Raw genomic sequence first — 24,421 nt, forward strand, 5'->3', positions numbered from 1 at the left:
AAAGTGTTAATACATTTTACACTGTACCCCTTGGACCCCTTGGAAATAAATGGGGAATTTGGAAATTAACCACCCTATGTGCCTTACCTAAGAAATAGGAAATTCACCCCAAGGCTCATCTCACAAGTATAATGTGTACCACACAATGTTGTCCCCCAGTCGGAAAATAATGATTAATCCAAAAGAAAGTTTTTTACATGTATTAAATCCTGGAGAGCTTCCATCTGTCCCTCCAGAAAGCTGATTGTTAGTGACAAGGGTTGTGGTACCCCACAGCCCACCCAGGGGCACTGGGCACCAGACATGACACAGGCTCTCCTACACACAGTTTGACTACGTGACCTTGCCGGCACATCTTTCTTAGGGAGGAGGCAGCCGCGCCACCCAGAGAAACCCCTGAAAAAAACGATAAACTGCCCTTTTAAAACACATAATAGTTTTAATGATAAATATGCCGAATAACATTAGTAAATATACAACTCAAAATGCAAAAACCCATTTCTTCCATTAGGCCACCATTTGCTAAGGAATTCGTGCCGCGAGAGATGTAGAGGCTCCGTGAGACACGGAGAGTTGCTCATGCATCCTAGCTGCAGCAAAGCTGTACTGGCCACAGACAATTAATAACAATCATACTAACACTGGTGCTTAAAAGCAGTTTGACAGCTTATCTTATTTTGTTAGTATCTGTTGAAAGCCACACTCATGCCTTTTTCTATTGAGTATTTCATTGGAGAGTTTCACAGCAGCATGGACAGAATGACGGGATAATTATTTATATACAGTACATGAGGCAACACTTCAACTTTTTGTTTGGCGCAGTGGGAGAGGGGACGCTGGGAGTAGCACAGAGACGAGTGAACCACAACCGCCTGATAGCGTTAATGTTTGTTTTTTTCCCACCACTCACTGTAGTGCGATACACTGCTGTAGTCATTTGTTTTTGCGAGTGTCTACAAGTGTGCTCAAACATGCATTACTTTCCAAATGCGGGACTCGATGCTTCTGAAGCGGCGTTGCGGAGGAGAGCAGCTGCGATCCGGCCGGGGGGGGGGGCGTCGCCTGAGTGAGCAGCACCCGCCTGCAGCTATCGGACGGCTTTGCGCTCGGAGTCGGGGCTGCTGTCCCCGAGCTCAATCGCTAACAGGATTCGATCACCTGGCACACCTGCTGGAACACTTCATCGGGGGCCTTTTCGGCATTGATCTGAAAGACAACAAGAGCCTTTTACCCTCTCCCTACTGTCTGTGTATCCCTTAAAGCTAAACCAGTAGTCATTTTTGAGCAGCACAGGGATGCAATTATCCCACTTTTGCAATGGGATATTTCACAATACTGCATTTTTGGCCTATACGGCAGATTGTGCTTTTATTGATGGTCCAGTAATCTAATGCAAAATATATTATCTTTCAGGGTATCTTCAGATAATACTGATGCATATTGGCACCATAAAACAGAAAATCTTTGTCACCTGGCCATTTTTGTCTCAAACCAAATACTCTCCTTCCATCAGCTGAGAAGGAGCTCAGTAGAAGAAGTACGCAGTTGGCTCCCGGCTCTGGAGGTGATGCTAACCTTATGCAACAGTCTCCTGTGCTCGTAGTAGGTTGTGACGGACACAGTGGTCCTGCTGAAACCTTCCACTCTCTTGCGGATGGTGTCTCGGCTGTCATCAGCCAGCCCGTCCACCTGGGGCCTGCGCTGCAGCCTCTTGGTCATCGTCTCCGCGGGGCACTCCATCAGCAGCACCAGGCTGGGCTCTGCAATCTGTGGGAAAGAGGAATGAGCCACTGCTCTCTTCCCAGGAGTGTGTTCTCTGTGGACCTCTTCCTTCTAGAGCTACCGTCTAGTAATGGAGATTAGGAAGGTGATTTGAGCGAGGTGAACAAACGTTTGGATCTGTTCCTAAACCTTTTTTACCCTCCTATTTAGTGTGTTAACTTTGCTTCATGTTCTGCAGTTGTGTGTATCTAACAGCAGGGGCTGCTGTAACATGTGCTTTGGAATTCAGACCAGCTTCTGCAAGTGAAGCCGTCTTTTTTTCTAGCAGTCGTCCGTCTCTTTAGCGAAAGCTTAACTAACACACTTGCGCAAAGCTCTGTGGAGGTCAAGGGAGATAATGTGATAGTGCAAACATCAGCTTTCAACTTTCTCTGAAGCCCAGGTTTACAGAGGTTAGTTATGTTAAAACTGAAGCCTCCTCAGATGGTAAAGATTCAGAAGGAGAAGTGCACCTTCAGCTCCCCTGTGGTAACTGCTTCTCCTAATGTTTACAGACCAGAGCTACTCTGCTTCCCTGTATGAAACTGAACTAGACCTGGTGTTGATACCATGCACCTGCAGTAGCCTGATCTTATTCCTTACATGAACAGGAGGACCTTCTCCTATGATTCTATGTTTTTGCATACAAATATGCAATATGGATATGCTGAGAGGCATGAGGACCGCTATTGGTTTCAAAACGCAAAGTACAGGAGTCTCCTTTGCACCTAAAACGCATGTTCCCATTGGCTCGTTCGAGGCGCCTGTCTGGCTTTTGAATACCTACCTTGGCTTCAAACTCCTCTGCCTGCTTCACATCTCGGGGAAAGCCATCCATCACAAACCCCCTGGTGCTGTCCAGGCTGGAGGCCATGGCCTCTCTCACCAATTCCAGCAGCAGCTCCTGGGAGGGGAGAAGATGCATGAAGACAGAGACATCTGTCAGACTGGCATTCAGTGCCCAATGGCGTTTGGATAACACAGGCAACATGCTGTAATGCTGGAGGGAAAGCGAGCTGGGGCCTGGGATCAAACCTGGATCGCTAGTACTGCAGGCAACCATCTCTGTTTTACTGCCAGAAGGGCCTGGACCAATTGGCGAAAGTCCTAGGAGCTGTACCGGAGGGAACGCCGATTCAGCATGCAGCCCTAAACTCATTAGAGTTCTGCTTTCCCACTGTTGGAAACCCCTTTCAAAGCTGTAGATCAGAGGCTGGGTAAAAAAAAACAGTTTACATTGCTAAAACCACAGATTTTAAGGTCCATGTTGGCTGTGTTCCTAAAACTGGATTTCTTTTTTTTTTATTTTCTCCAAATCTATTTCCATTTCTAATGTCTAGCATGAATCTGACTGCAGTGTGGTACAGGCGGGAAGCATGCTCTCATCCCAGCTCTGACCTGCTGCCCAGCCCCCAGCAAGCCGGGAAGCTGTTAGAGAAGTTAATTTGTATTTTGCTTTTGATCTGGAGAGATTTTGCTGTTCTTTTTGTAACACTGCACTATTGATTGCAGAACCCTACTCAACCCAAACTAACAAGATGGTAAGGACTTGTTATAAACTGGAACAGGTTCATGCAATCAGTACATTAAGTACAGAAGACAAAACAAGATTGCTATGATTTTTATTGATCTCTTTACAAAGTATTCTAAATTTTCCTTATCTATGTACTCATTACGTTCCATGCCTACACCCCAGTAAAATAACCAGACATTACAGTGAAGGAAAGCCAAAACTAAAGGCCTGCTTCATTCCTATCTAACCATGCTGACAGAGGCTTCGATACAGAACAGTAGTGTTGGTGATGAGACACTCAGCTAGGAGAGAGAGTGACGCAGGCAGACATACCCAGAGGAACATGGTTCTCGTGCAGCAACACACGATCAACATTATGAAACAACATGCAACCCATAGTTCCCTGCTGAGAGAATGCCTTCCTGTTCTGTTGTGTCGCTTATGTTTCCCGATATATGGGAGTCTTGAACGTATGGGAAAGTAAGGATGCAAAGATAATGGATTTTATGATGAGGAAGGATATACAGTACTGTAAACAGGCTCACAGAGAAAAAAAAAGTTAAAAAATCCAATTACAACAGATAAAACGAAGACATGCTGGCAGTTCTCGTGAAGACAGTGTCATTTTGACAGCACAAGTGATCAGACTCAAATACAGACAAACATCTGAAGGTATTTTTAGCATTTTATAAGAACTACTAAGGCTAATTAGAATTCTGCAAGGGAGAAAGTCACAGAGAAGAAACCCCCCTTATAGCTTGCAGATCACTGAATTCATCACAAACTGTGCAATTTGCCTGCACAGAGGAAAGAAAAAAAAATTTCTGCAATACATGTGGTCTAAGCAGCTTGAAGAACTTGCCTTACTAACTTGTGAAGGACAGTAGAATCTGTGAAACACAAGATTTGGTTTCAACACCCAGTCATTCAAACTGTGGTCAAACCTACGCGTCTTGTCGCGACGTTGCGATGATTTCCTCTCGTATTAAGCTTCATAACCCCGATAAGAAAGATGCGTTTAGGTAACGCTTCCGCAAGGATGCGAGATCCTGGATCAGCTCCTCCACCAGTGATCGTGCGATCCCGAGACGGCTGGCCAGGTCTCGGCGTCTCTGGGTCGCCCATCACTGAAGAAGGCTCCATGGCCGAAACGTTGTGTTCTCTTTCTTCTTTTTTTCAGCATGGAATAAACCTATTACTTGTTCCTTTGCAGCCTACGCATGCTGACGCAGCTACCCACCTGAACTACCATCACTGAAATATCCCACCATGCCATTACACACAGAGGATCCGGACAGCAAATCAGCTCAACGTTCCCAGGCTGTTCCACAAAAGCCACATCTCTTCCAGCTTTTGATTTTAAATGGCTTTAAAAGCTTTTAGAAGCAACGTACAACTGCATATTTAATTTTCAAAGCACCAGTGCCATCAAGTAACCCATTTTCTAAACGAAACCAAGCCTTTTTCAGCTTCATAGCACAGGCGCTAAGGATGGCCTGTGGGCTGTGCCAGGAGGGGGAAGCCTGATTTACCAGGGGCAGGAGCTCTCCTTGCTCCAGGATGTCCTTGATGAGCCTGCTCCTCTCGCAGTCCGCCTGCAGCTCGCCGCGCAGCAGGTCCCCGGCGGACAGCACCCTGAGACCATACTTCTCTGCAATCCTCTCACACTGTGTTCCCTTGCCTGAGCCAGGCCCACCTGAAAGACACCGGACAGAGACAGAGCTTGGTCAAGCGTCCGGAATCCAAGCTCCCGGCCCTTTAAGGAGTGTCCGGATGAGGGTTTTACTGTCTACCACACATGCGGGAAGGGCTAGGTGGCCCATTCTGTCGTGCGCTGGAGAAAAGACGCCTCTAATTCTGATCAGTAAGTGAGAAAACCACTCTGTTGTTTTTTTTTTTTGCACTGAGCAGCCTTGGTTTTTATTTCTTTGTTCGTGCAGAAAAAGCTATTATCTCCATTCAGAAAATGTGAAATGCCAGAACCAGAAAAGTTAGCGTGCCAACAGCTGGGTTAGAGGGTGAAGATGTTTTGGCGCCTAATGTCTCCTAATTATTTCTCTCGTGAATCTGGTTAGTCGTGTCGGACCCGAAGGTGACAGAGAATGTGTAACTTTAAGTCTAACCCTGACGCTGACCCTTCCCAAAGGTTTTGCTGATTTAGAGAGTTCTGAAAACCTATCCATCGTGCGTTTTAAGGGCAGTTGTTTTTAAGAACAATGGGCAAAGTTGACATAGAAGCAGATAGAAGAGTTAATCTCTGGCTAGAGCACCGTACATTTAAAACAAGCAGCAAAGAAACTCAGTTGCTCATCTGCATTTCAGAGGCTCTAATTTGACTACAAAATCAGGAGGTAACGAGCTCTAAAAATAGAAAAGAATTTTAATAGGGTTCTTTTTTGCACACGGTGTAGACCAACTGCATAATGAAATGCTTGAGAATTTGTAGGTAAATGCTTGATATTTTTCTAGTTTAGGAAGTTTTCGACAGATAACATAACGCCCCCTAAAACATAAGCAATCAACATGAGAATTTACAATAATTCCACAAAGTATGACAGCATTTTTCATACAGCAAAATGGTACAGACAATACGAATAGAAAAGCAATATTTATACTGGTTTATACACACATAAGATTATAACAGCATCTATCAGATCACGCAATTAAAATACAGAAATCGTCTGAAAGATATAAGAAAGCGTGCGTAATCGGAAATCAGTTTCAGAATTAGTCAAAGGTTGCAATTCATTGTTGTGTGAGCTGTATTTCAATTTTAAATTTGTCATTTTAAAAAATGTCTTTTAAAACAGACAATGCCCTTGTTTATTATAAGCCCTCTGTTAAAATTAATTTTATTATGTGAGGATGTTTTGTTATTGAATGTTTGTTATTTTCTTTCGTACTACATAGTTGATGAAATAGTCCAACCTTAATATCTTGTTCCCAGTCAGCACCCAATCTGCTTCTTATATACAGTAGGTGATGGTCACTCTCAGTTTGCATTAGACCCTGATCACAACAATTCACAGAAAAACCCTGAATTAATCAATAAAAGTTGTGCAGCGTTAAAAGATGCATTGAAAGCCCTTGAAGTTTAAGGTTTTGTAATTTATCTCTGTCTTTTTCTGTACGAAACAAGTATTTTTCCATGCAATATAATTTAATCAATAATAAGCACTTCATAGGACTGAAAATAACACTGGAGCGCATGTAATACACCAGCTATTAACACTGAACTATCCATTAATAAAGCATTGTTAAATGAAGACAATTTCGCATTTTTTAATAAGCATGCAATTAATCAGCCATCAGCAGAGGTCAGTTTCTACTAGCTTATTAACATTGGTGTTCCCAAGTTCAGAATTGAACCTCTACAATAATGTACCTTCCTCACATAAATTCTAGAGTTAACACTACTCTGAAGAGCTGTTCCACAGCTGTTATCGTTATAAATAAAATACATTCAGAACACTGCAAATTGTTCAAGGAACCGATTTACTAGTGTTGCTAAAAACGGTAAGGTCAAGTGCACAGAATTTTTCAGATTAAAAGGCAAAGCCGGCCAGGAGCCTGGCAAACTGCAGCAGCCCAATTACGCAAAATATGGATTGAAAATCCTAAAAACCCACTGGATTTGCATCTACTGGCTGAAAAAACGTAATGGATTTCTGGCGGCAGTCGAATCTTCACGCACAAACTAATTTTGCCCGACAGCAGTCTGTCACTGTCTTTTTTTGTGCCAGCAGGGGTTCACGAAGATTTTATCAGAGAAGTAATTGTGTTGTAAAACTGTACTGGTGTTTATACAAAACAATTTAAAATCCCCATCGTAACATCTCTTAAAACAGTGTTCACTGAGCGTCAGGTGGGTTATTTTTTTAAACATTAGTGCTTAACTTAAATTAAGCACATGCGATCAAAGCCATAGAGTTTAAAACGAAATGAAATACAAATACTTTATCGACACTTTATTGTTAGGGTTTGTGTATTATTGATCGTCCTCCTCCAGAACCACACTGGACAAGTCAAGGCCTCCCGCATCTAAATTAAAGAGGTTTCTGCTGGCAGACTAGGCCGTTCTTTTAATTTCCTGAGGAAGCTCTAATCTTTCAGAACCTGGCTGGCCAGGTTTGACAGTAATTGTAGTTTACTAGACTCCTCGCAGCAATGCGAAACTCAAAGCACATCTTTTACAAAACCTCACAGGGAGCACGGTTCATGTTTCCTTTGCCGGGGTTATACCTCATGAAATACAAGCGGGGACTACCAGCTTATGAAAGGCATTGCTCATGTGTTTACTGCTGTTCCACTCTCCCCCCACTGTAAGGCTGTGCATCAAGTATTCTGGAAACCATGGTAACGCCTCTCCATAGTTCTGTGGACTTCAGTATTCAAACTCACGGAGTTCTGACACGCCATGATTATGAACTACGGCGCAGTTAATGGGGATTTAAACCCTGTACTACCAACTCAGCTGTGCACTTGTGACATTTATAAAGAAATGTCAAAGAAACTCTGTGCAGGAACAAAGGGAGGCTTATTTCCCCGCTGAAATGTAGAGAGAAAGAACACAATGTCTTCGGCTGTTGAGCCCCTGTTCGGGTGCGAGGACCTCAGGTGACGCAGCTCCCCACTCGAGCTAATTCTGTCTGGGCCAGCGTAGGATTGGGCTGCAGTGCCCTCCTCCCACCTGACTCTGCGATCAGAGCTCGGCACGCCACATCAGCTAGCCACATCCAGTATTCCCTTTGTCTCGAGGGCTGCAATGTGTCAGTATCAACCACTGCGGAGCCCCAGCGCTGCCTGAGGGTCACAGACAGAGTGATGTCCCCCACTTCTGCAGTGTCCCGTTCTGCCAAATTCAATTGCGGGAGGATAACACCGCAAACAAAAAACCCACCCAGGCGTTGAAATGTCCAACCTTCGTCCAAACAGCGCTCCTCGCTTTGCCTGCGTTGTCATTGTTTCTGCAGGATATCACTTCACCTTTTTAATTCATGTCGTGACCTTTCTCTGCAGGTCATGTGGCTCCTCCCCCTCTCCCCTTGCACATCCCGGACATCCCGGGGGGGGGGGTATCAGTGAGGGGCGAGGGGCAGATTCGTGTTATTATCTCTCAATCGAGATGGAAGCGATGAGAAGACATTAAACCAAACCAAAATGATGTGGCACATAAAAAACAGCTGTAGTAATTTAATCACGGGTTAGGGACGTCATGTTCAAGTTGTATAATGTACTAGTCAGGACTTATTTGCAATCTGGGTTACCATGTGAAAGGGAAAGACACTGCTGCTCTGGAATCAGTCTAGAGAAGAGCAACAAGTCACATTCCTGTGATAAAGGGAATGGCCTACACTGACAGGCCGAGGGAACTGAATCTTTTCAGTCTTAAACAGAGGAGACTGAGGGGACAGAGTCAGCCCCGCAGATCTCATCAGAACAAAAACCGAGGCACGAACCAAAAGAAACTAGCTGGAGCTGAGCGCAGAAGGCACTTATTTACCCAAGAGGCTGATCAGCTGTGTTGTTAAAAGCTGGTACCCTGGCTTTGTTCCAGTAACAGCTGGATGAAATCCTGGCATTAATTAGGTGCTAATGACCTAACAAGCCAGCTGGCCGAACAGACGGCTCTCGTTTGTGACCTGTCTTATATTCCTGTGAATCTGGTACTGGGGTACACTGGCCTCAATGCCTCCCCCATAGTGCCAGGCCTGCCTCTGTCGGGCATAACCCTGAAAACACGAGAAAAGAAACTGTAGCCCAGGGTAGAACAATTCCTAGCACAGTCAGAAACAGCAGCACTTTGCTAAATGAAAGGGCTGTGACATTAATATAATTACCAGGAGAGCAACATACTTAGAATCAGGTGACTGTTCAGAAACCTGCAACACATTCAAGCACATAACAGAACCAGTTCCAGTTCATCATGTATCATTACATAGACCCTCCTGCTGAGACCTGAGACCGGGAGTAAGATGCCTTTTGATTAAGGATGAATGAATTGCAAGAAAACCATAGGACTCAACTTGAAATATTAAATCAATTTCATTCTGATAAGTCTTTTGAGGAAATTAAGGATAAATTCATATCAGTATATACGTTTATCTGAATGGGGACATGCAAGCCCAGTTTGTAATAGTGACATTACCTCATCATCACACAGCTGTAATCGATGGATGATTGATAGATAAATAATGTACCTTTCCCCTTGTGAACCTATAAGCTCCTCAAAGGATTTGGAAAATATGGGCTCCATAATCCACAAGACTATCTATCAGTATACTTGACAATACTGTATTTTGTACCGTAAGTCAGAACAGTATCTAACACTGGTGTTTTTTTTCTGTACTATAAAAACACTTTTAAACTTCCAAGTTTTTCTTTTGTGGCAATCTGTGCTCTTGGAGTTTATCCTTCGGTACACCGAAAACATCTCAGGACATACCTTACTCCACAGGCTCATGACTGTCCCTTACTGTTAATATCCTGATGTAACTGCTTCCTGTCTGCCAAGAAGCACTGTAGCTGGTCAGCACTGTCTAATATCCCAGCACATTAGAGCGGAACCAACTGTTTGCTGGTTTTATTATTGTTTTTTTCTACGGTTATTAGCTCCCTCTGTAATGTCCCGAATGTGAGAGGATCGTGAAAAAAATGTTACTTGAAGTCTCTCAGGCACCAACAATAGCCTGGTGATGCAGTGGTTTGTAACAAGCAAATGTTTGGCATTAACATACCGATCACAAAGATGATCTTCAGCTTCTTTAGTTCCTCTGTATAAGACAACAAACAAGACAGTGGTATTTAAATGAAACATATCTTTACTTCAACCTTAACACAACACCTTTATTATAAAACAGTTTATGACCTTAAAAATTAGTTTTATGGAATACCTACTGATTGGAATGATACCGTGAAAAAACTTGTGAATATTACCATTTCTAATCACAGATGTTTTTAATTCAATCCTTTAACATTAAAAGTGTAATGTGCCCATATATAATACATACATAAAATAAAGCATGCAGTGACAGAAAAAGATGTTAAATAATTTTGTAATCATTCAGTTGTTACTGATTGAGATGAAGGTTTTCTGAAACCTGCCAAAGGACTTCTGTCATCAAGCAAAAAAAAACAGCATATCATTCTTGGTAAGTGAATATTTACCATCTATATTTTCTTCTCCATATACAGTCATTTCATCTTCAGCCTGCCAAAACACAAAACAGTGAGAATAAAATAATATCTTATGACTGTGTATACATTTATGCTGTAACAAATTGATACAGTATATGCTGTACAATATATAATAACAATTTAATACAGAGTATTTTTACATGCGTACGATTATGATCATGATGACGCAGATACATCAATATATAGACAGATAGAGAGTTAAATATCCAGTCTTTCATTGTGAAGAGACAGCAAACACTACTGTACACTAGGCTACCATACTGCAAAATGCTATGAGGGTACAGTATCATTACTCAATCAAATAGGCTTTTTTAGAATTCTCCAACGCCGTCTGCCAGCAGCAAACCAGCGCCAATATGCCTTGAAGTCACAACACTCGAACATCTTACTGGGTATGTTCAAGCTCCCTTACTGGCCTTCATCCTGAAATACATTCCCACACTGCTGCACTTGGAGTTGAACTGCGCTGTACTGGCAGACTGCTAACAGGTCCAGCTGAAACCTTGTTCCAAAGGGCATCAGCTCGATCTAATTTACTGTGAGTCTGCGGAGATACATTGTGGGAGCAGACCTGCTGTGAAGGTTTGCCAGTTTTGTTGCCACACCGAAGCAGCGTGTTGTCATATCGAGCGGACGTGGATTATGGCTGTAGGTTCCATAGTAATACAGCTGCTCTTTCTCAGAGGAAAAGGGCACATGGGTCACAGGGGAAGAATATTTAGTCTTTGGGAACTCTTACTTTCATGTACCTGCAGTCTGTAGGAAATGTCAGCGATTCCCGAATGCCAGAGAAGAATTTGCTACAGGGCCCTGGTGGCTTTTCGCTTACTGACAGCAGGGGGGAACAGGAGCAACAGTTCCAGAGGGTCACAGAGAGACGGGGAGTTAGGTTTGGGGGGAGGAGTAAAAGAGATCCAAAAATCAAACCAAAAAACTCGGTAATGCTCCAATCTGAACAAGGTCTTTATTTTTACTTTTAGCTGCAATTTCTGTAACTTAATTTAGACATTTCCAAATTAAACACTATTTCTGGACAGGAGGAGCACTAGAAGGAAGCAAAGAAGTGCTGAGGTAGTAGAGGGAAGACAGAGCTTGGTCAACATTGAGGGATGAAAGGTTTTGAGAGAGTCGGGCTCTCTTTGCCCAGTTGATGACTTTTTTGTGTGCTTCAGTCCCTTAGAGACACCACAACAGACTTAAACTCACCTCACATACAGCCTTTTCATTATTTTACCTGTTTTTTTATTCTGGTGGAATGTGAGACGGTATCTTCATTTTGGGGACACTCAACACCCCTTCTTGCCCTAACCTACCATGAACCCCACTTTGTCCCCAGTGTGTGGAGTGCATGGTGAATTCTTCAACAAATACATTCCTGGAATCTCTTTTACAGTGCTTTAAGATTTAAGAAACACCTTCAGTGTCATGAAGTCAGCTCCGCACTACAGCTGCATTGTAATGTACTAATCTGGAAGCCATGCACAGAATAGTCTATATTTGCACGACCTACACACATCCCTAGTGGGCACCCCTTATAAATACAAACAGGCAGAGTTTAGCAGCGCAGTTTATGAAAAAAAGAACTTCAGTTCTACACTTGAGAGTAAGGAGAGTCAATGGCATCTATGTTTTTACAGATTTCAAAAACTGGTACATTTTTAAAAAAAAAGCTGTGGATTGTGGTTGATATGAGAACCCACAGAGTGCTTTGTAAATTAGGACAACAGAAGACCATAGGAGCTACCACAGAAACAGGAGGAAACAGAGTTATATGGGTCTCTGCCTGCACACCGAAAGACAGAGACACGTTTAAAAGACAGGGGAGTTTTTCCTTAATTGAAGCCAACCAAAGTGAAGAGCTGTCATGTACATCTGATGGCAGCCCAGGGGTGACTCAGAGATGCATTCGGAGTGTGGGAGGCTGGTGTGACATGAGGAGAACTCTGTCAGCACCGCACTTACAGCAAGAGGGTCATGGGAGTTGGAGAGGCTGATTTGTGGCGGAAACCCATTATTCCTCTCTAATTGATGATGAATCACCTTTTTAAACTAAGCAAACAAAAACCGGGGACAAGGCGTGTAAATCTGAGTGTACTTACAGAGAGTGTGGGATTATTGACTAAACACCTTAAAAACCTTAGTGTAGCCTAAACCCCAGGAAAGCTATCGAGAAACACAGAGGCATGTCATACATTTAATTAAGATTTATCACCTAAGTAAACTTTAAATATTATGAATGTTTAAACTGTTAAATAAAGATGAATATGCTCTTCAACTTGTGTAGATGGAATTTCTCCTGGTTTTGGAAGTACCACTAAGTCTGTGACGAGTCAATCTGGTAGCCAGGGCAGTGGCTAAGAAATTCGCTACCCTAATTTCATGCCCGACTGATTAAACCTTTGCAGTTGGAGCTGGTGCGCCAAATAGAAATTTCTGTGCCACACTTTTCTGTCACGACCAGCGTTGCAACAAAGTCACGAGACGGCAGGAAAAAGCAAAAACACAAAATGAGCTTCAAGTCGTCAGGCTGGATGTGGCTGCCGCAGAAAATGATAGGTTTGCATCGTTGTAAAAGCACTCAAAGACATTCAGGACTATTGCAGGCTAATTTCCCATCTCCATTCCTGCAGCAAATGAATATGCATGCCTCTGTCCCATTAATCTTGTATTCCGAGGTGTAATGAGTGAGTGATGATACTTCTGTACTTGCCAGGAACAACTGCTGCTGTGGCAATTTGTTTTCTTTTGAGTCCTATGGGTGGTTGTGTGAGGTGTGAAAAAAACTTCAGTGGCCTCACTCACGATTCAATTCTGGGATGCAAACCAGCAAGGATACCAAGCTTAAGCTGCTTAACTTTTTTTCATTTGGAATAAAGACTAATTTTGTCCTAGTAGATTTTAAAGTCCTTTCCACTTTTTTATATTGCATACAAGTTAAACAATAGCAAGAATTCTCAAAATAATCTTGGGATGTACATATATATTTTTTAATCATTTGTTGATGTGTTTCTACGTATAAAAATGCTTTCATCCTTACCTTATATACTCATTAACTGCCACACTTCAGACCCATTGCACAGGTGCACAGGTACACAGGTCACAGGTCACAGGTGCACAGATACACAGGACACAGGAACACAAGGTCATAGGTGCACAGGTACACAGATACACAGGACACAGGAACACAAGGTCACAGGTGCACAGGTACACAGATACACAGGACACAGGAACACAAGGTCACAGGTGCACAGGTGCACAGGTGCACAGATACACAGGTCACAGGACACAGGTGTACAGATACACGGGTTACAGGACACAGGACACAGGAACACAAGGTCATAGGTCACAGGTGCACAGATACACGGGTCACAGGACACAGGACACAGGAACACAAGATCACAGGTCACAGGTGCACATATACACAGGACACAGGAACACAAGGTCACAGGTGCACAGATACACAGGTCACAGGACACAGGAACACAAGGTCACAGGTCACAGGTGCACAGATACACAGGACACAGGAACACAAGGTCACAGGTGCACAGGTACACAGGTCACAGGAACACAAGGTCACAGGTGCACAGGTCACAGGTGCACAGATACACAGGACACAGGTCACAGGTCACAGGTGCACAGATACACAGGACACAGGAACAGAAGGTCACAGGTGCACAGGTACACAGGTCACAGGAACACAAGGTCACAGGTGCACAGATACACAGGACACAGGTCACAGGTCACAGGTGCACAGATACACAGGACACAGGAACACAAGGTCACAGGTGCACAGGTACACAGGTCACAGGAACACAAGGTCACAGGTGCACAGATACACAGGACACAGGAACACAAGGTCACAGGTACAAAGGTACACAGGTCACAGGAGTGTGAGAGAGAATCTGGCAGCAGCAGCTCGGAAGAAGCAACCATTCACCATTCTGAAATAATCTACAGAGAAATGAGGAACACATTCCGGAGCTTTACCCCCAAACCCATGGGACAGACAACGGTTAATACATTCTTCCTTGTTTTTAATCATTGTGGATGATCAAGGTGAATGTTAACGCCGACACGGGCTTTATTTCCTGGACAGCGTGAGGTGAGCATCTCAGTCTCTGGGTGATCGTGCTACCTTAACAGCACAGCCCACCGTGCCACTGAATACATGAGCAAACAAGACTGAGGAGCAGTAACGAATTCAGGACACGTGGCTTTAAGGCTTTGCTCATTTGCTCCAACGTGCTTCAGGCAAATACAAATTGAGAATAAAGAGATGCTTGATTGTTTTCATTAACTGCAGATAATTTGAGCAAATGGCAGTTATATTCTCTCTACAGTACCTTAATAATATTTGCTTTGCCAGCTGATACAGAAACCTACATAGGAAGATGGGGACAATACACAGAAATTAAGTTCTTTTTTCTGAAACACCATGTTTCCGAAGGCTATTCTGCTTGATGTAACGATAACTCTTTGTGTTAACAGGTAAACAGACCCTTGCTTGCGCACAACTAATAAATGACACTGCTCACGTCTGTGTTAAAATTGTTCCTTTACTATACTATAGAAAAGATTATTTTTAAAGAAATTTCAGGGAAAAAAATGATAACCTCAATTGGATGCAAGCTCTGCCTTTAATACTTATAGATACTTATGTTTTCAAATGATTATCAACAGACCTTCTTCATGCACATCATGTTGTCTATACATGTATAAAGTGTTTTTTTAAAGACAAAATGCAAGTGATTTCATAAGACTGGGAAAAAGAGAAAGATTTACATTTTTGCAAGAAATCAGTGGGCAACAGCACACTCTCATCTATGTGATGCTCATTATGTAAAATCACGCCTGGCTGGAAGGTCTTCACAGCTTTTGGGAGTGTTGTTGAAAAAAAAAGGTGTAATATATTTTGTTTCTCTTGCAGCATAATTCCTGGAGTGATACAACTGTGGCATAAAGAACTGAAGAAAAAGCCAAAGAAATAGACCTTTTCTGCCGCACAAATTGTAACCAATGTGCTGAAAAGTGATGGGCCTTTTGTCTTCTAGAGCAAGTATTCTGCTTTTAAAGAAAAGGGTATTCTTGCTATTAAACTATTAAAACTAATTTTAAACTAGAATCTGTAAGCAACTTTACTGTGATGTCTAGGTGACAGATATGAGTTAACTGCAGCCCACATAACACTGCCTCCACTTCTAGATGTTAGAGTATCTTGCATGCCACCTACAGGCCATGCCCACAAAAGCAGGGGGCTCCCACCCTGGTCCTGGAGAGATCAAATTGTAATCTTGCACTTCCATCCTCCTACATATAAATATTCGCCCGCTGTCCGCAACTCTGTACACATCTTCTGGCTCCCTCCACCCCACCTGCACCCTTGTGGCTGCCTCCCTGGTTCATTCCTCCTAAGTGAGGGGCGGGTTTTGGCAAACCTAACCTTTCCTTGTGTGTTATTCCCTCTGCCAGGCGACTTAACGGCAAACACTAAGATATTAAGTCCATGATCTCTTTGTCATCTCATTTGGTGGCAATTAGAATTTGATTGAACTGATTGAAAAGGGAAAAATGTATCATCTCAGGTGATGGCTGTGCATGATGTGCAGTTCCCTCCTAACAAAAGGTAGCTAACTTAACTGCACAGCACTGACAACATACAGTACCGGTGATAGCAAAGGGCAATAGCACAGTGGTCCTGGCAATTCCACAGGTATCAAAAGGTTTCTTTCCTTCTTGGTGTCAAAATGAAAGAAAAATAAAATAATCTTTAGAAGAATAATAACGTTTCCAGCTACTCTGCCTAGAGTCTGAAAATATCCCAGACAGTCAGCTATGCAAGCATCTGTTTGGAAAGAAAAACACTTCTGAAAATAATCAGCTTTTGCTTTTGAACTCTTTTTATATTTTATATAACACAAAACAGTACAAGCAATATGTGATTCTGCCGAAGTTATTAGAGTACGCAGAATCCAAATTTTGTTTTTAAGCCAAATCCTAATTTTTGTTTTAATTACTGTTCTCTGCATTTGTGTCAAGAGTTGATCTCTCCTTTTGCTAAGGTAATGTAAGACAGAGCATTTCTTTCCGAATGAGGAATTTGTAGTTTAATTATGTTATTTGATAAAGAGTAAATGAAGTAAAATGCACATAAAAATACATTTAGAGTAATTGATTCCAAGCTTCCTTCTTTTTTTTAATAACCATGTATAACAACTGGGTTGTCCCTGTGTTTCCAGCTTTCAGACACGAGCTCATGGATAAGGTCTTAAAATAACAGGGCCCCGAATGGGAAGCAGGAATAGCAATCTTAGTAACAATAGTCTGAGAAGGATTGTCAGGGTAACAGGCTGAGAGAAGGAAGTCAGTCATTTTTAGACTGAATGCAGCAGAGAAAACAAGATTAAAGAAACAAGAGGGTGTGGTAACTGGAAATTAGAGGGAAACCAAACAGAAACAGTAAACACTGTGGTGTTTGCACAGCTCGGATACAGGATATTAAAAACAATGGTGACTCAATACGCACTACCAAAAAATATCTGAAAGGTTCTCCAGCGTAAGAAACCACAAAAGCACTGTGGCCATGATTGTTGCATCATGCCTTATGAGTTTTATCTATTATGCACCATTCTTATTAATGTTAATAATTATAAACCACTCATTCTCAGGATGTTGTGGGGTGAAAGCAGAGGGAAACTGTCAGCTATGAAACCACCTCTTAAAAACACAGTTCTTCTGAAAAGGCAGATGTGCACAAGAAATGTCTAGTACAACAAGTACCATGTGTTCGCTCATGCTAGAAAACAGGCTTTATGTTTACCATGATCTGAGAGCAAATTGGGCGCAATCTGCTGACCATGGTTTTCTAAAGATACTGATCACCGACAGGAATCAATGCAGGGGATGGCCTGATTATGAATGAATCTGGCAACACCCCCCCCCCCCCCCCCCCCCCGTTTCCACATCTGCCTTTAACCTGTGGATGACACTACCACCCTGTGTAACAGCACGCTTCAGAAGCCAGATCTCTGCCAATTTAAAGAAAGCGAACACTGGGTAACAGGGTGCATTGGTACTGATGATGCCACATTCTCTTGCTTTGTAGTGGTTGTAGTGGAGTTTGCATTTGTCTAGGGAGTGGTGCTGTACCGTATGTGCTCTGGGGATCAAACCCCAGATTGGGCAGAAAGGATCCGAACACATTTGCAGCCTTATGAAAATTTACCAGTGCATTTCGGTGTAGAATATCATCCAAAAGCCTTAGCATCACTTTCTTGAGAATGCTTGCTAGCTTGAAGGTGCTAGTCTGCCGTTTGTAAAGAGAGATCCCCCTTTAAATATGTCATCTTTCCTAAGTGTAGATGCTTTCTCAAAGAACATTTCAATTTGTCTGGTCATTTGGGAAAATAAATGAACTCAGATTGGGGTGTTGTGTTCTCAGAATAGCCCCAAATGGATTTGTGCAGCTGTGTGAATTCCCTGCATTGTAACAATGTTGTTTTTTATCTCCTGCTTCATCGTTTGTTGCTTTGGATTCAATTTCCCATCCTTGAGGACTCTAAAGAACATTACCGCCACCTTCCTTCTTTCCGTTTCACTTCATAAGAGAGCTCGAGAAGGAGAGAAGGTGAGGGAGCGTCCACAATTTCTGATGAAATGTCTTGTTTTCTCCTGTAGCTGCTACATCTGCTTTTATTGCATCTGCCCATATTGCAGAATCTCTCTAGTCAGGAACCTATAGTACTAGCGTGTCTTAATGCGTCATCTTCAACAAAGAGCCCCTTAATGGAGATGTACTCTGAGAATAAAGCACCCTTGAGCCTAGCGATTGCTCCAAAAATACAATAGCACCCATCTGTGTTCCCCCAGTGAACAATCCTGGTAAATTCTGACATGATAAGGTGCAGTTTTTACTTTTCCACAAAAGCAAGTAGTGTAAATATGCCAGAAATATGTTTAATCCATTTCTAAATTAAACAATATTGTATGCAAGGGGGTGTACTGGTTATATCATTATAATTGAGCTTTTCAGTAACAATGAGGCAAACGTCTGTAACACAGAAGACAGGTACAGTGATTCCATTAAACTTAAACACCCACATGACACAAGTAGTGAACGGTGACCTGCAGGAAATTATAGCATGAACCAAAGATCTGAGGTTTAATTGAGGATGAAGTATATTATGTTTCTTGAGTTAAAATGATGGTTATGTCGTTTAAAGAATTCTAAACCCTTTACTGACTATTATTATAATGATAAAACAAAACAGAGCAGTTTGTTTTTAAACAAAGTACTACCAACACTTGTACAAATACTTGTAATACTGTAGATATTTGATATTGCGAGGATTTAATAAGAGACAAGATGCACAAGTGTAGTTTGCACTGCATGGCAGCAAAAATAAGTAAAATAAAATAGCTCTGGGATACAGATCTAGCATCCATCCGTCATCGGTAAGCCATGTATTGAGCCATAACATGATTATGGAAATAGCCATTTCAACATGTGCTTGGCAGTAGTATGCTAAGAAAAATGACAACAGGGGCTGTTATTGGGAGGTTTACAGGATTGAGTGGTCATAAACAGAACGTGAGGAAAAACCGCAGAGGTGAAGTCAAAAGATGTTATCTTAAAATTGTACAATCAAATAATAAGACCTCGACAGAATATCGTGTGCATGTTTGTTCAAAAAGTTACAAAATAAATATTGCTCCTCTGGAAATCAGACCATGAATCCTGGCACAAGCAATAAAGATCCTCAAAGGTACTGACAGAGTCAACAGAATGAAGCACGGACCATAGTACACAAGTGAACATGACATCAAACTGAGAACTTCTTTACATAATGGGTTGGGAGAGTCTTGGACAAGTTACCCAACCACAGGGTTAAAGCTGACACCCTGGCTTCTGTCTAGAAATGGCTGGACAATATCTTCAGTCCAGGTAGCTACTAGCAACCACAGGAGCTAGATCTGCTGAATGGCCCCCCTCTCATTTGTAACATTTCTCATCTTCTTATGTTCTAAAAACACACAATAGAGTCATTTCTGAAAATCAAGTTTTGATTGAGATCACCTTTCCAGACCTTTTAGGGCAGGGGTGGGAAAAAAAGACTAAGAGATCAATCGTCATTTGTAAGAATGAAAAGTGCTGTTACCTGCTCTTCAAATTCGGAGCCCATATCCACAGAGTCGGCAGAATCTACTAGCAGGCTGAGGTCAAGTTCGCTGGGACCTAGACCAGGAGACCACAAACACCATTAATTAGGAGAACTGTGATCAAGCGTGACTGACAGGACAAGAGGCCTTTTGATGTCAATGCTTTGTGATTGGTGCCTAGTCTAATATTCCTTCCCAGTAGAAAAGAGAAAAATCACAGGTGACTCACTGGATGAGGTCGGTTCAAACGGAGCTCTGTCCTCCGTTGAACAAGGCGTTCACTTACTGGGAACCATTTTCAGGCCATTAAAGACTGAACATGAAAAGAAAGTGGCTAAGACAAGTCTCTGTGGTCTGATGGATCATGCAATTAAAATGTAGTGCGGATTTTAAAAATGTAGAATCCTTGTTAGTCTATATTAGTCATGTGATATTTTTAAACTGTATCTCTCTCATCCTAGCGTTAATCCCGCATCAGCAGGGTCCACTTGTCGGCACACCAGTCTCCATTTGGTGGTTTGAACCAAATCTTTGAGCTGACGTTGCCATTAAATGCGACCGAGAATACTCCAACCGGCGCGTCGCTCCGCCTGCCGTCGGAGTATAAACTGTATAATGATTGAAATTAAAACAGAAACATTTCTTCCATAGTAACAACTTATCCCACTCCTACAAATGCTCTACTGTCATATGACTTTATTTATGTGGTTTTTAGTTTTTTTTAATGCAGAAGTCAAGCTGTTTGATTTGACTAAAATTGTCTACAAAATTAATTGGTAAAATGTTCCTTTTGACAGGTTTTAACAGGCTTTGCAGAATGAGAAGTAGAATAATTCTTCTGTTGATGTTCATGTTATTGTTTTGTAGCACATCAATTCTAGATAATGACCAACTATCTTTGCTGTGAGGATCAGAATCCAATCCGACAGCACAAATGAAACTCAGAATCAAACAAAATTATCAGAAAGAGATCACATTAGGCAACATATCATGAGCTATGCACAGATACAAGTCTATTAATGTAAACTTACATCACCCCTGAAAATTAAAAGATCACGTCATATTCTTATTAAAAAACAAAGAAAAGGCATCACATGTTGCATGTTAATGATGTCATTTAAGATTAAAGATAATAAAACACAAAACAAATAGCTATCCTGGACAAAGAGCTTGGAGGATTTGCAAATAGTCAACATATGTCACATTTCTAATACAGAGGCTGTGTATGGCTGAAGATGAATCATAACCACTATTAGATAATTTGTGATTACAGAAAAGTAAGGAGATGAAAACACAACGGCCTTTTGACCACGGGGGGGAAGAGAAGGTTCTTAAATATTGTAGGATATTACATCAAAACAATATATGCGAAAAAAAGCTTCTAAAAGAGATTAAGTTTCCTGACTAGAAACAAACCACATACAAACTTTCTACCCTGCATTCATCAGTTGTGCACTGTCATGTCAACTCAATTCTCTACTCTTAGCTTTTAACTGTTTAGAAACCTTTTCAATATGTTTAAGGACATAACCGCCCCCTTGAATTTGGCCTTAGCATTCCGTGTGTGTTTCATGCATGTGTTTGTGTCCACGAGGTGAATTTCAAGCCTAGTGATTCCTTTTCAGCAGGGAAATTACTTCTCTGTCATCTGAGTTGAAGATCCCAGCCGCTCACAAGGAACCATTCTATTAACCTGGGGCCCTGCTGTTAGTTGCTTTCCTAAATTTAGCACATTTCAACAGAGAGAAATCTGGCCTCGTTACCCTGTTTTTAATCCCTGTCCCTGTTTTGATTTTCCCTTTGAGAAGCTGCATGGATCTGTTTGCCCTTGCCACGCCCCCCGAGCACCGGATCACCGTCGCCACGCCCCCCTGTCTGTCAACCCGTCCTATCCTGCTGTACCTCCCCCGGATGTCCTTCTCCACTTACTTTCGATTAGAAAATCTGCAAAAAATCCTGAGCTACGCTTCGCGGGAGCCGGTTACAGCTGTGAGTCTGGAGAACAACCAGCCAGACACTTTCCTGCGAGCTCTGTCCTGCTGATCTTTAAAGAAACGGCTTGCTGTGATTCTTGGATCAGCCCGCTGTAAGGCGAGTAAAACGGGCCAAATGAACCCACGTGTTGCACGTTGACAGGTCGTGTAAGTATAATACAGTGTAACTAAAAGCAATCCAATTAAAAGGGGCACACAAAAAGAGACTTTCTGTTCATCTTTGCATGATACTAATATATCATTACATTATTATGGGGGTGGATCAGAGGAACCTGTCTTTGTAAGGGAGCAAACAAATAAGACAGATATTTTCATACATTATTAATGAATGTGTAATGTGGCAGAGGGGAAAACTGCTTCCAATATAGCTGCCAGTTCCTCCTCTCATTCCCTGTCGTGTAGTGGAAGGCTAGATCCTCACTGCAAGAAGCTACCCAGTCATGTTTGTAGTTTAAACATCTGAGGTGTAACGAAAATACTCAACTAATGAATTCGGTTCAGATCAAAACGTTTTGACTGTTACCAGTGTATTTAATTCTTACATATTATATAGTATAATATAAAACTATTATGTGCTTATGTATTCCTGTAATGTATGAATTTCTTTATAATCATCAGTGCATATTTATTAATTGATGATGTTATTGGCTATTGGCTATATAGCTATTGGCTTAAGGGTACACCTGTTGCTTATGTTAATTTTTATATGTGCAAGATATTTGTGTAATCTTTGAATTCTAAGGATATTTCTTCTAGAATTGGTTTTATTATGGTATCAGTCACATTCAGACTGAAGGTCTCCTTTCAGTATCCTTTCAGTTAATGTTATCGTGACCCCCTTCCTGCAATGTTGAGAATCATAACAAGTACATCCATCAAGATTTTCATTTTTTCCCCCCAACACCGATGAGTTGTAACTGGGGTCTCCTTTTTTTAACTAAGGTCTGTTGACTATGGTTCTCAGTGACCCCCCGGTTAAAGAGCACCTTCACATCCGAGGTGAATACAGAAATAGCAGAATGAAATACCATGAGGTGGCCTTTACCGAAAGGGTAACATTCTGCGTCGCTGCATTTCAGTAAGCTACGTGGTGATAGAGATTTTATTTGAAGGAATTCTATTAATACATCTTGACTCATACCTTCAGTACTACACCTTTGGACAGAGCTGAGCCCGCACCATCTTCAAATTTCAACTAAAAAACACACTTTTCCGATTCAAGGAGTGCTGTCCCCTTTTGCCTTGCGCAAGGGAGGAGATGTTAGTGGGCTTAAAGTGGCAATTTTTTTTTTCTGGCCATTTCTCAGACGTGTGATTCCATTTTCCTGTAGGGTCAAGCCGTCCCTCTTCTAGGCATCATCAGTTCCTCATCTTCCAAAGGGGAAAGGTCAGTTTCATAAGGACGTGGGCTAAACGATTTTTTGTCAGCCGAGTAGTTTTTAAAAAAGCGGTTTCCTCACCATGCTGAGGTGCACACAGCTGTGAAATAACTGCAGTGTTAGCGGGGGCCTAAACCCATCCTGCCCTTAGAAGCAAAAAACTGCTGTTATTGTTGCTCATGGCAACCGTCCTTTCTCATTACTGATGGCAACTGTGATACAGCAGATCATTTCGTTAAAAAAATCAACTCTGCAGGTTCGGCAACCCTTGTGTCAGCTTCTGAAGATCTGCAGAAGGAAATGTTCTGTGACCTCGGTACTATCCTCCAGTAAAATAATCTTCCAGCAGGAAGAAGATGTGGGTTATAAAAATGGTGACTCACTTGACCAGGCAAAAAAGACATTGCATCTGGAGACATAAAAAAATCATAGGGGATATTTTCTTTTTTTTTGAAAGAGAGAGAGAAAGTGTTGACGCCAAACAGCGAGCCAGTTTGTTTTGAAAATCCATCCTCTTCCCATGATGTTCAGGGAAAGTGGAAAAACTGACAATAACGTCCGAGAGCTGCAGGAAGCTGGATTGAACAGCATTAGTCAACAGAACACATGAAGGGCCGTGAGAAATGCTCGTTCATACATGTACCGTATATGGAATACAGCTACTAGAAAAATCTGCTGACACAGGACTTCAGTGACCCTGCCAGCACAAGGAGAAACAAGCCTGAAGTGTCCTTTAGCCAGCCGGTAGAGCTTCATTCAAACAAACCTGATTATAGACCGCATCGACAAGGAAAGGCTCGGTGTATTCAAGAAACCTTTTGAACAGAAAACTCATTCAAGCAAGCAATTCAGTGATCCGCAGAGCCTGGCTGTTTTAAAAAGCCCCGAGCCTTTGCGATGGCTGCACAGGCCATGCTCAGTGTTTAATTAAGGACACAGGCTTGTCAGAGGAGTTTCAGTGACCTTTGGTGGCATGACCTTCTTCGGCTGCTGGAGGCTGACATTAAAGTTGAGAGCACGGGTTCCTGAGGAACGCCCTGTGGAGATGCAGAGAGAGGGGTGATCTGCTCAGTTTCCAATAATGCTGTTCTATTGACTGGGACATGCAGGGGGCAAACTCTCACCCCCTCTTTGAGTTGTCAGTTTTGGAGAAATTTAAAGGCGGGATCAAAGAGCTAATAATTCCAATGAGGATGGACAGAGGACGGAGGTGTAAATGGCTCTTCTGTGTTTGTAACACATTGGAACGCACGAAAGCACAAACCCCCTGCGGGTGAAATGGCACACTCTCTTGACCTTCTCAAAACGATGTTGCTTTTTACATCCTGTGAAAAAGGTAAATAACAGTCCAAAATAAAAAAACAACACGCCAAATGCCACTATATTGTTCATTTAGTGTGCACTGAAAAGCTCCTTGCACG

At 42.2% G+C, this 24,421-nt stretch overlaps 1 protein-coding gene across 1 annotated transcript in view; it reads right to left on the reverse strand.

Moving 5' to 3' along the window:
• Positions 1-419: 419 nt before the first annotated feature.
• The window catches only part of ak5 (adenylate kinase 5), a 62,394-nt gene continuing 38,392 nt past the window's right edge, over positions 420-24,421 (reverse strand). The window contains exons 8-14 of the mRNA XM_088926562.1: positions 19,627-19,703; positions 10,442-10,484; positions 10,012-10,047; positions 4,807-4,970; positions 2,549-2,665; positions 1,576-1,767; positions 420-1,206 (exon numbers count right to left, since the gene is read on the reverse strand). Coding sequence (XP_088782688.1) covers positions 1,141-1,206; positions 1,576-1,767; positions 2,549-2,665; positions 4,807-4,970; positions 10,012-10,047; positions 10,442-10,484; positions 19,627-19,703 — 695 coding nt within the window. The 3' untranslated portion in view covers positions 420-1,140. The remainder of the gene's footprint in view (positions 1,207-1,575; positions 1,768-2,548; positions 2,666-4,806; positions 4,971-10,011; positions 10,048-10,441; positions 10,485-19,626; positions 19,704-24,421) is intronic.

Source organism: Atractosteus spatula, chromosome 11 (genome assembly GCF_055471065.1).
Source record: "Atractosteus spatula isolate fAtrSpa1 chromosome 11, fAtrSpa1.hap1, whole genome shotgun sequence".
Taxonomy (NCBI): Eukaryota; Metazoa; Chordata; class Actinopteri; order Semionotiformes; family Lepisosteidae; genus Atractosteus; species Atractosteus spatula.